This window comes from Epinephelus lanceolatus, chromosome 19, assembly GCF_041903045.1.
Source record: "Epinephelus lanceolatus isolate andai-2023 chromosome 19, ASM4190304v1, whole genome shotgun sequence".
NCBI classification, from domain to species: domain Eukaryota; kingdom Metazoa; phylum Chordata; class Actinopteri; order Perciformes; family Serranidae; genus Epinephelus; species Epinephelus lanceolatus.
Window position 1 is genome coordinate 4,337,680 of NC_135752.1, and position 12,498 is coordinate 4,350,177.

The 12,498-nt window shown below is 40.2% G+C and overlaps 1 protein-coding gene across 1 annotated transcript in view; it reads left to right on the forward strand.

Moving 5' to 3' along the window:
• The first annotated feature begins 256 nt into the window (after window positions 1–256).
• The window catches only part of sptlc1 (serine palmitoyltransferase, long chain base subunit 1), a 33,538-nt gene continuing 21,296 nt past the window's right edge, over window positions 257–12,498 (forward strand). The window contains exons 1-8 of the mRNA XM_033646850.2: window positions 257–373; window positions 2,898–3,005; window positions 3,100–3,194; window positions 4,548–4,641; window positions 4,765–4,837; window positions 9,686–9,818; window positions 10,558–10,687; window positions 10,889–10,978. Coding sequence (XP_033502741.1) covers window positions 320–373; window positions 2,898–3,005; window positions 3,100–3,194; window positions 4,548–4,641; window positions 4,765–4,837; window positions 9,686–9,818; window positions 10,558–10,687; window positions 10,889–10,978 — 777 coding nt within the window. The 5' untranslated portion in view covers window positions 257–319. The remainder of the gene's footprint in view (window positions 374–2,897; window positions 3,006–3,099; window positions 3,195–4,547; window positions 4,642–4,764; window positions 4,838–9,685; window positions 9,819–10,557; window positions 10,688–10,888; window positions 10,979–12,498) is intronic.

The following is a 12,498-nucleotide window of genomic DNA, read 5'->3' on the forward strand; positions in this document are numbered from 1 at the left end:
AGGAGGTCTTTTCAAGTTTTTAAATGATACTGGGTTAATTAGAAGGATTTAGTCGAGTTGAAACTGTTTATTTATCTATTTTTCTTTTTTCTTTCCATTTATTTATTTATTTATTTATTTTTTGTTATTTTAATGTTTTTGTTTTGAAATAGAGCGATAACTCTGGTCCACACTCCAACACAGTAGGTGGCGGTAATGCACCTCAACGTTGGTTGCCACCCGCCAAAAACACCAAAAAGAAGAAGAAGAAGAAGTCTACTATTTTTCCTCTGGAACGTAAATGCAGCATCAGTGATGACGTCGTTGAAGGAAGACGAAGATGGCGTCCGGACAGCAATGGGTGTTGGTGGAAATGGTGCAAGCGTTTTATGAGGCAAGTTTCTCCTCTCCACAAGTCTTCCGGGCATATTCTACGCTTTCTAAGTATATTCCTCGTATGTTTAGCTGCTCGTTTATGATTTTAATTCTTTCCAAAGCTGCTTACCGTAAACTTGTGAGTCAGGAAGTATCCATGGCTCAGGGAAGGCGTTTGGCTCGCACTCAGCCAATCGCCTGTTGTATGTTCTCTGCTCACTCTGCCGCTGTGCACGTAATGACAGTCAACGTTAGAAGCAAACTTAAAAGGAAAATCCTCAGCTTGTCTCCAGCTAGCCGCTAAAGTAGAAAATATCATTGAAACTGATTAATTGTACGAGTTACAGCCTTGAAGCTAACATGAGGGACATTACGTCGAGTCAGTGCCATTTGCATGTTGTAACTTTTCAAAATTAACGTAAACTTCATTTGAATGTTTTTTTTCAGCACCATATGTTACCTTATATCACATATATCAGTCCGTTATGCTATTTTCTCACTAGGTGTCTTAATGGAAGCTGGTTTATATGAGTAATCTAGCTGAAAGTAACAGCATTGAGTGTTTAGTCTAATGTTAGCGAATACATGAAATGTAGCCATATGACGCAAAAGCTAAGGGACTGTTCTGTACTTGTCAGAGGAGGGGGGGTGGCTAGGGTGTGTCTTTTTTTTTTTTCTTTTGACCCTGCCTGAAGAGAATTTTTTTCTTCTTCTTCTTTTTTAAAGATATTTTTTAGGGCATTTTTGCCTTTAATTCATAGGACAGTCAAGTGTGAAAGTGGGAGAGAAAGAGAGGGAGTGACATGCAGCAAAGGGCCACAGGCTGGACTCGAACCCGGGCCGCTGCAGCAACAGCTTTTTACATTGGGCGTCTGCTCTATCCACTAAGCCACCGACACCCCAAAGGGAATATTTTTTGTTGAGCCTCTCTGAGTGACTGGCAGAAATTGCATGACCCTCCCTCCACCATAAATTAATTATTAGCGTTTTTAAAAAGGACTATGTGTAAGTTTTGAGTTGAAGACAAAAAAGCCCCCTTTTTTTTACCTCTGTTGTGCATGAGTTAGTTTGTACAAACAGACTATAAGAAATGTTGAAATTGTGTAAGTTTTTAAAAGAAACGTGGGTTGGAAAGGCATGTTTTCTTTAAAAGACTGTGGTAAAATTGATATAAAATACAACCATTTAAACTTGTATGACCCCCCCCCCCCCCCCCCCCCAAGGCAAAATTAAAAACATAAGACTGTCCCCAGCGCTTAAAAATAATTTGACAAGCCTCCCCCATTTTGCACCACCATCTTACCCCTCATAAATAATGAACAATTGAAAATAGCACACTCAGCACCATGTGGTTTATGAAAATTATCTTTAAAAAAGCATAATAACATCTGTCTTTTGTCAGTGTCGCTTTCTTATATCCTTACCATAGTATATGTGCCCTAGATTCTCAAACATTTTTTAGTGCTGATTTATTTCTTCAAAGCTGAAGTGGTATTCCTGTTCTACAAGCTTTTGGACTACAGTAGGAAATGTGCTGCACATATTTGTCAGCCTTGTAGATATATACGAATTTTGCATGTAATGATGCGTCCTTTGCTTTCTTCCAGCCAGCAGCCAGAATTTCAATCAATCAATTCAATCAATTTTATTTATAAAGCCCAATATCACAAATCACAATTTGCCTCACAGGGCTTTACAGCATACGACATCCCTCTGTCCTTAAGACCCTCACAGCGGATAAGGAAAAACTCCCCAAAAAAAAAACCCTTTAACGGGGAAAAAAAACGGTAGAAACCTCAGGAAGAGCAACTGAGGAGGGATCCTTCTTCCAGGACGGACAGACGTGCAATAGATGTTGTACAGAACAGATCAGCATAATAAATTAACAGTAATCCATGTGACACAATGAGACAGAGAGAGAGAGAGAGAGAGAGAGAGAGAGAGAGTATTTAATTAATGTGTGAGTTATGTGTAGTACAGTCTTTGGTTTAGTGACAACATTCTACTGTATGTTTCCATTCATATAATAAAATGTTGTTGGTGCTTCCTCTATCAGAAACAGGCATCAAACGGCTGACATTAGAAATATTAGAAAACAAGAGCTTCTAAACTAGAAAAATGGATCATGTTAATTTTTTAAAATAAACTCAGAACCAGACATGGTAGAAGGTATCCAAGGCACCCCAAACATTGCATTATGAAAGACAGGTTATATGACATTACAGAGAAAGCCAGCTTTAGTTGTGTTGAAGTGAAGTGGTGACTTTCTGTTTTATGAAACAATGAACAGCCCCTGCAAAAAGATCGAATGGCTCTAAAGACAACTGGGGCAAAAATAAACAGTGAATCTTGTATGCTGGTTTGATCAACGCAGTACCTTATTAGACACAGATCTCTACAATTCAAATATTGGATTTTATTTGTGGTCATGGAGTTTCTGCTCTCTGTCATAGTTACATAGTTACAAATTGACAGGACTAAACAATCCATACGCATTCACTAATCTAACACCAGAATAATGTTCATGTCCTCATCTTCCTCAGGCTCCTGCTTATCACTTGATTCTGGAGGGGATCCTCATTCTGTGGATCATCAGACTTCTGTTCTCTAAGACCTACAAACTGCATGAGACCTATAAACTGACAGAGAAGGTAAACAAAGCACAGTGCAGAGAGAAAAACAAACAGCAGTAGTGTTTGTGTGTTGTGTGTCACCAAACAGCTGTCATGTGCCTCCATGTTACAGGAGAAGGAGGACCTGATTGAGGAGTGGCAGCCAGAGCCTCTCGTTCCTCCTGTTTCCAAAGACCATCCCTCCCTCAATTATGATGTTGTCACAGGGTAAAACACACAGAGCACAGAGCACCCCTCCACCTACTGCTTTAAATACTGTCTGAAGCCAATGTCTCTCTTTCTCTTTCTCTCTGTCTCTCCAATTTCATGTTTCATGTTAAAGTTATCATTTTAACCCAAACCATGAATATTTTGAAGCGGCCCACAAGAGTTTGCAAGTCTAGGTTTACCATTTAGCCATGTCCACTCTAATTTTTGCCCCTTTTACAGTGTGGCTGGCAGTGACTTCTGCAACTCTTTGTCATTTTAGCCACAAATTTCATCCATCTCTGTTTATATAGCGCTTGCTCATTGCTCTAAATTAGTTTAGAGAGAGAGACTGAATAAGGAACAGATTTAAAAAGAAGTAACCACTGTAACATTTCCCCTGGCCTCCATGCTGCTTTTTATGCCTCCGTGCCAGCGAAAGCCATGATTGGAGGCATTATGTTTTTGGGTTGTCCGTACATCTGTACGTACGTACATCCGTCCATTCTTGTGAATGCGATATCTCAAAAATGCCTTGAGGGAGTTTTTCAAATTTTGCAGGAACGTTCACTTGGACTCAACAATTTACTGATTAGATTTTGGTGGTCAAGGGTCAAAGCTCAAGGTCGCTATGACCTTGCATCCATCACATATGTGATATTTTAAGAACAGCTTGAGGGAAACTCTTCAAATTTGGTACAAATGTTGACTTGGACTCAATGATGAAGTGATTAAATTTCTGTGGTCAAAGGTCGACCAGTCACTATGACCTTGTCTGTCTCATTTTTTGTGAGCAAAATATTTTTGCATGTGAAGCATCCATGTTTTCACAAACATGGATGAGAACTGTAAGAGAAACTTGACTGGTGCATGAAAGCAAACAGCTGTGGGGCGTTTATTGTAGTTACTGTTTAATTTTTTTTCCAGTGTGTTTTTGATGTTGAACCTGACACACAAGCCAAAAAAAACAGAAAGACATACTTCTCTCCTGGCACTGGGAAAGAAGTCTATCACCTTTATTTAGCGTTTTTTTTTTTTGTGCGTTAAAACATTTTAATTGTGGCGGGGGAAAGGATACTTGACACCAGTAAAATTAGACATGTTTGTCACTGTAATGGATTATTCAGCTTTAGCAAGCTTCATGTGTCTGCTACTGAAAAGTTAACACCTCAGTGAACTTGATGGAAAACAGTGGCTGCTTGGAAAGGAGGGAAAATAGAGTTAAAACTGCGCACAGCACTGTGGTAGGAGTATGTTGTTGGACTGAAAATGCACAACACTGAAATGGTCCTTACACAGTAACTTGTAGCTGTTTGGTGCTCTCAGTGCTTTACACTGCTACAGTGTGTTACAGTAAGCTGTTTTCCATTACAGGCCTCCCAGCCATAAAATCATAATCAATGGGAAAGAGTGCATTAACTTTGCATCATTCAATTTTCTGGGTCTCCTCGACAACGAACGGGTTAAGGTCAGTATTTAACATTAAAGGCTTTACTTACTGTAGTTGTATTTTTTTCCCTTTAATGCTACATGTTGCCATTGAGCAACAATGTGACTGGAACTTAAAGTAATGTTTTTCTCCTTTTTGCAGCAAAAAGCTTTGGCATCACTCAAGAAGTATGGTGTGGGCACATGTGGTCCAAGGGGCTTCTATGGAACTTTTGGTGAGTGAAAACTTTATGCTTTCAGTCTTCTATTAATATTCCACTATCTGACCTGATCCCAGTAGTTCAGTGGACTGTAGAGAAACTTAGAGGCTGTTAACGTTAGTTCATATGTCTGGATATGATGTAAAGAGGTGGAACCTGGGTAGAGCTGTGGTGGGGCCAGCTGGTGGCAGTCATCAAGGCTGACTGATAGGATGAGACCCCTCTCAGTCAAGCAAACACATTCCAAAGCATAATTCCTAAATTCCTAAATACTCGCCTGTTCGAGTCCCCGTCCGGACCAAATATGGAGCGTGGACTGGTGGCTGGAGAGGTGCCAGTTCACCTCCTGGGCACTGCCGAGGTGCCCTTGAGCAAGGCACCGAACCCCCCAACCGCTCAGGGCGCCTGACCAAGGCAGCCCCCTCACTCTGACATCTCTCCACTTTGTGCATGTAAAGGTCCTGTTTGTGCATGTGTGTGTCTTTCGGACCTGTGTGTTAATGACAACGAAGTGAAAAAAATTTGTGAAAAAAGAATTTCCCCTCAGGGGGATTAATAAAGATAAAATAAAAAAAAAAATTAAAATAAAATTAAAATTAATAACAGAAATTCATCATGAAATGCTGAGCAGTGAAGAAACAGATCTGCTGTCACAGGTATTAATGTAGAGCAGCTTGAAGAGTCTATAACATAAAGATTCAGAGATGAGTGAGAGAGAGAGTGATGCACTCACATGACATTAGTTATTTGAGGGGAGCCTTCAGAAAATGTACCTGTAGTAAGGCTGTCTCAAACAATTATTTTTCTAATGATAAATCTTGCGATTATTTTTTCGATTAATCGACTAATCTAACGATTCATTTTTCGATTAGTTTAAAGGCGCTGTATGTAAGAATGTGGCCAAAATGGTTACTTCAAAACTCAAATTCAAAATACTGCCGCAAGTCGTGTCCGCCCCCCTCCCTTACAGATTCGAGGCTGCTGGACAGCAGCACGCTGGAGACTGATTTGTTTGCCCACGGACGGCTGCCGTGGCAGGGCCGCGTCGCCGCGTCTGTGATCTTCAGTTTTCCAGCGGAACGTTCGAGCAAGTCCGGCTTCTCTGCTGCTAACGCTGCTGCCGGGATACAGTGGAGGAGCCGGCTGCTAATGCTATGTACCGGAACACTGCTAATGCTGCTTGCCGTGCTGCTGTAGCTCAGTCGTAACTGTAACTGATGCTGAGACTTTAATGACTGCGTGACTGGTAGACGGCGGTGGGTGGTGCAACAGGCCAAAACACAAATTCAAAACATAAACATGATTTGCGGACCGTAAAATATTTTTTTAAATGCGAATATTCTGGCCGTACTATTGTTGTCGGTGAGATCAGTATGTTATATGAACATTATTCCTTAGTCTCTGTGACATATTAGGGGGATTTTATGACTATTTGCTTTAGATTTCTTACTTATAGCTCCTTTAATGATTATTTTTTCAGTTATCGATTATTTTTCCATTATTTGATTAGTGAGGCAATTTAAACAATATGAATACCAAAACATTACTTATTAACGTTAACATTTATTAAAACATGCGTGCACACAAACACACACAAATACGTGCACACACACGCGCACACAGACAGATACAGGTGAGCGGCTGCATTTTCCAACCTGAGTGAGACAATTATAACCGAGCCCTGCCCGAGCCTGCAGCACGGCACTGTGTTCACAGGCAGTCGAGCGGAATGGGTGGAATAACAAATTCCACTTGAGTAGGCCATAGCACAATAGCACAATAGCACAGCACTGCTACTGCCACTGCACGCTGCCATTTTTTTTGTTTGAACTTACGCGTCAGCGCTAATAATTCGCGGGGCGTTGATGTCATCGACTGTGTAAATACATCAACGGGTCGCCCCAGCCCTAACCTGTTGTTTACATTCCAACAGTCCATTTTGCTCTCAGCTTTTATTTTTTCTCCTCATATATGCAGACATCCAAATAGGACTGTGTCCTTATTTTGTGTCTGTCTATTGAGATAGCCAAAAACTTTTCAATTCCACATTAAAGGGGAACACTGCCTAAATCAAGAATTCCAATATGTTATTTACATGGTCTAGGGAAGTTCAAACAATATTTGTGAACATGAGCTGCTCTCTGTTAAACCAGAAACCAGAGATGGACATCTCAAACTTGTGATGTCATCAAGTATAAAGTGTGGAGCTACTCCATTGAAAATGAGTCAGAACCTGATTTTCTGGACCCACAGAATGTTTGTTTCCTTTTTATACCCAAATGAGCTTTATTCTATGATAGGGTTCTCAAATGTAAAACATAAAATATAATGAAAAATAGCAGTAGGCACATCATAGTAGAATTCACCTATAAACATGGATGTGTTTCAGCTAAAGAGCCATCGTCAGTGTGACAAAGCAATAGTGAATGGCAAATTATATACACACAGGTGAGGTTAAGGATAGAGAATACATAATTAAAATTAAAAAAAGACCTATGAAATATAAGCCTTTCACAAATAGGAGGAAAATATAAAATATCAAAAACATGAAATGTCTCTATAAACTCAAAACATTCCTCTGGGTGCTCCCAGTGTCATCTAGAACTTTAACCATTCATTGTCTGTGGAGCAGCTCCAGACTTTATATTTGATGACATCTCATGTTTGAGTTTTAGCACCCTAGTTTTAAGATTTGGGAGGGAGTTGTTTATTTTTATGCCTCTGCGCTGGTGATAACTGTGGCTGGAGGCATTCTGTTTTCGGGGTGTCTGTACGTACATCTGTCCACCCCATTCTCGTGAGCAGCAAGCTGAATGCCATCTAGTTCCATTATACTGGAGAGTATTCGCCAGCACTCAGTAACTCACACCAAAACTGTCTAGACTGATAAATAGCACTATGGGTAAGAGGACAAATGTGTTTTTGATTTTAAGTTGAACTCAAGACAACTTTATTAATCCCTTGAAGGGCAATTCTGTTTAACAGCTCGCGCCACAACACACACAGAACACATAGAAACACAGAAAGAAAGTTGACAGCTGTGTGCAAAATGTGTTAGCCCCAATAATGCATTACATTAAAATGTAAAAACAAACCACCAATAAATATATTCATTAGAAATAGCCTATACAAGCACTGGATGATAACATACATAAAAAAGGTACACAGTACCCAATGCACAATACAAAACCATACAGATTCATAAGGATATATTTAACAGTCGGACAGCAGAGGGGATAAAACACTTGGAAAAGTGATACCCTTACAAGCAGGTTGGGCATAACGATGCCCTGAAGGCAATAGTGAAAATTCACTTGCTAAAACATGCCCGGAAGTACTTAGAATACTGTGTGTTTTCCTCAGAACCTGTTGTTCCCATAGGGAACCTAGGTCTCTCTGCTAAAGTCCAGTAATCTTGGAACAGATTTTCACAACACTGTTCATACTATTCCTGTCCCTGAGTGACAGGTTGTTGAACCAACAGATAAAAGAATAAGTTAAAAGGCTTTCAATGAAGGACTGATAAAAATGACAAAGAATCACTGGACTGACAGAAAAAGAATTCAACATTCGAAAGAGATGAATCCTCTGCTGTCCACGTTTGACCAGTGTTTCAGTGTTAATGCCCCATTTAAGCTGGTTGTCAAACACAGTACCTAGATATTTGTAGGAGCTGACAATTTCAATCTTCTCTCCATCTATAACACTCTCAGTGAAGGCCTTCTTGTCACGTCTCAAATGAGTCATCATTTCTTTAGTTTTGGATGCATTTAACTTACATTTAAAAAGTTGTCCTTACACCAATCTAAAAATGCAGGGAGAGCCACACTATGTTTATGTTGGGCACCCTGAAGGAGAGACAAAAGCACAGTATCATCCGAAAACTTAACAAGGAAGCTGCCATCACAAGATGATCTGCAGCTGTCAGTATGTACGATATAAAGAAGAGGTGACAATATGCACCCTTGTGCCAAACCAGTATTATGAACTGTCCCTTTAAAGGAAGAAATGCTGTAAAAGACCAAGTAGCTAAATATGTCACACAATCTAGTTTGATGAGAGGTTGTAGTCATATCAGTAGGTCAGTAGCTGCCCAGTGTCCTTGTCTTGTAATGTTTTTGTTTTGTTTTTAATTTTTTGGGGGGGCCTTTTGGCCTTTATTGGACAGGACAGATTAAGAGTGAAAGGGGGAGATGGAGGGGGTGGCATGCGGCAAAGGACCATAGGCTGGAATCAAACCCATGGTTGCTGGGGCAAGAACATTGCTTTTGTACGCAGGACGTTCATTCTACCCACTGAGCTACCTCTCAGTGGTTTAATCACTAATACTCTGATGATCATAGCCATGCTGGAGGCATTACTTTTTATGGTTGTCCGTTTGTTCATATGTCCACCCGTCCTTCCTAGTCTTGTGAACGCTTTTAACTCAAGAACGCCTTGAGGGATTTTCTTCAATTTTAGCACAATTGTCCTCTTGGATTCAACAATGAACTGATTAGAATTCTGTGGTCAAAGGTCATTGTCTCCTTGCATCCAACTCATTCTTGAGAAGTCCTTGAGGGAGTTTCCTTTAAATTTGGCACAAACATCCACTGGGATTCAAGAATTAAATGAGTGGAATTTGGTGGTTGAAGGTCAAAGGTCAAGGTCACTTTCGCCATTCACTTGCACTCAGACATCGATGGAATAGCAATTTGGGATTCAGTATCTTACCCAAGGATACCTCCACACGCGTACTGGAAGAGCCGGTTATTGAACTGCTGATCTTCTGATTAGTGGACAACCCGTTCTACTTCCTTAGCCACAACCGCCCCAATGTGTATCTCTTTAGTTTTCATCTACTTTCACTTATCTCTCTTTCAGATGTTCACCTGGAGCTGGAGAGTCGTCTGGCCAAATTCATGAAAACAGAAGAGGCTATCATCTATTCTTATGGCTTTGCAACTATTGCCAGTGCAATCCCTGCCTACTCCAAGAGGGGGGACATCATCTTTGTGTAAGTACTGTTTCTGCTAACTGGTTTAGGGCAATATTTAACCAAGACTTAATGATCAGACTCAACAATGAACTGGTTGGTTTTTAGTGGTCATATTTCAAAGGTCAAAGTCAACGTGACCTTGTCTGTCTCATTCACATGAACGTGATATCTCCAGAACGCCTTGAGGGAATTTCTTCAAATTGTGCGCAAACATTCACTTGGACTCAAGGATAATATGATTAGATTTTGGTGGTCATGGGTCAAAGGCCAAGGTCGCCATGACCTTGCATCCATGACATTCTTGTGAATGCGATATTTCAAGAACAGCTTGAGGGAAATTCTTCAGGTTTGGCACAAACATTCCCTTGGACACAACGATAAAATGGTTAGACTTTGGTGGTCAAATTTCAAGGTCTATGTGACCTCATCTGCCTCATCCTTGTAAATGCAATATCTTAAGAACACCGTGAGGGAGTTCATTCAATTAATTCTAGTTTTTCTCATTTTGTGTGAGCATTTTTGGAGGGAGACTGGGTACAAGAATTTAATTGCCAATGACTGCTTCACTGTGATTGTTGTGCATCAGACAAATAAAGACTTGAACTTGACTCAGAGCTACAAAACAGTCAGGTGTCTTTCCTTAAAGGCTCAGCACAGAAACACACAGCTACCATCTGAAGCCTGCATATGTTGATATCTAAACATTTCATAGTCCTGTGTTTTTAGGTCTTTGTTGTGTCCCTTGTTGTGTGTTTAGGGATGAAGCAGCCTGCTTCTCCATCCAGAAGGGTCTTCAGGCGTCTCGCAGCTTCATCAAATACTTCAAACACAATGACATGGAGGATCTGGAAAGGCTGCTCAAGGAGCAGGAGCTGGAGGACCAGAAGGTTAGTCCAGAGTGGTTTAGATTCAGGAAAGAGTTTTTGGGGTTAGATGTCACACGGTGCCTTGTGCTTTCATGCCTGCATTGTAGCCCAGAGTGTTTGAACTGCTAATAATATCTTAAGAATCCTGTTTTCTCTTGGTTGTTGTTTAATGCATGTTCTTGTCAACGTCTCATACACTAACATACTTTGTTTCTGGTGCAGAATCCTCGTAAAGCTCGAGTGACCCGGAAATTCATTGTTGTGGAGGGGCTGTACATCAACACTGCAGACATCTGTCCTCTCCCTGAACTGGTAAATAGAAAGCAAATGGACCCTGAAGGCTGCTAATCTCCTTGATTCATACACTCGTCAGGCTTATCATCCCTTTAGCAAGTGCTGTCAAAGGAGACTTGATGTAGTGATTATTAAGAGGCACATGCACTATAGTATAGTTAGGATTCAAGGCTCGAAGGGGCAGAATGCAATTGTTTGTGCTGGTGTATTATTATGTGTATTATTATTATTATTATTTGTCTTCTGGTATGGCTCAAATTCCTGTGAGCTAGAATGAGCTGGAAACATGCAAGTTGGCACAAAAACTGGAAATGATGTGCAAATGCCTCCCAAGAAATATGATTAGCATCGTGAATGATGGCGCTGTAATTAACGCCTTAAAATTTTGGAAAGGTCATGCCCCTCATACATTGATTCTGACTGACTCAATTGAAATTTGGCACTGTGCATTTCTTAAGCAAGATTGGTTAAAAAACATAACACCAAAAAGCAGAAAGTAATGCTCTCCCACCTTCACAAAGGGTGGGGCTTTGAAGGAAATTGGCCATAACTCATTAACAAATTGTCCAATCAATGTAAATCTTGATACATGTCTTCAGTATGTGTCTGGGAATAGGTCTACCAAAGCACATTTAGCACAACCCATAGGGGTTGCCATAAATATCACAAATTTATACCTCCAAACCCAGTGGAGAGGAATTTGCGTGTCATAATCGTTGATGCATGTGGATGTGGCCTTATCTAGCATTATGCGCTTTATTATGCCTTTGCTCAATTTACCATGACCTGGACTAAGCTAAAGACATGAAACTAGACACAATAACTGGAAATGATATTCAGATGCTTCACATCAGATTTGATCCCACCCCTCACACTATCAGTCTGATTGACTTGAAATATGAGACACGTCTGCATCTCACTGTGCGCTTCAAAAAAGCCTTTGGACCACACAGGCTACCATCATTGATTTTTGCTAATTTGCATATTGTGAAAGTCGGTTATAATATGAAACCAATTTCTTTTTTGTTTTAACTGTAGCAGTACCACATTTGGTATAAAGCTTTGCGGGACAGTGCTACACGGTTCTATAATAAATTAGCACGATAAAATGAAGCAAGTGAGTGATTGCTCTCACTCCTCCTTCTGACCAAATTAAACAAGCTCAAGGACTTGCCTCAGCTTAATGTAGCATGAAACCTGTTCACTGTTAATCACTTTGATTTTGGCAAGTGAGGTCCTTTCTTCTGTTGGTTGAAAAAGGGCTTGAACCCTCAATTGCTGCTTGTAGCTATATTATATTTTTGAAACTTAAGTTCCTTTTGTTACTCAAATATCTAATGTAATGCTGATTACAGGCAAAACTCAACATGGCTGATTTACAGATGAAATGACAATTCAAGAAGACCTGACACTGTTGTGTCTCAACATTAACATTATTTAACACATTCAAACTGATATCTAGCTCATCTGAAAAATCCTCTACCAATAGCAGATATGAAAGGGGACTAAAGGCTAGAAACTGAACTTAACTTGATATC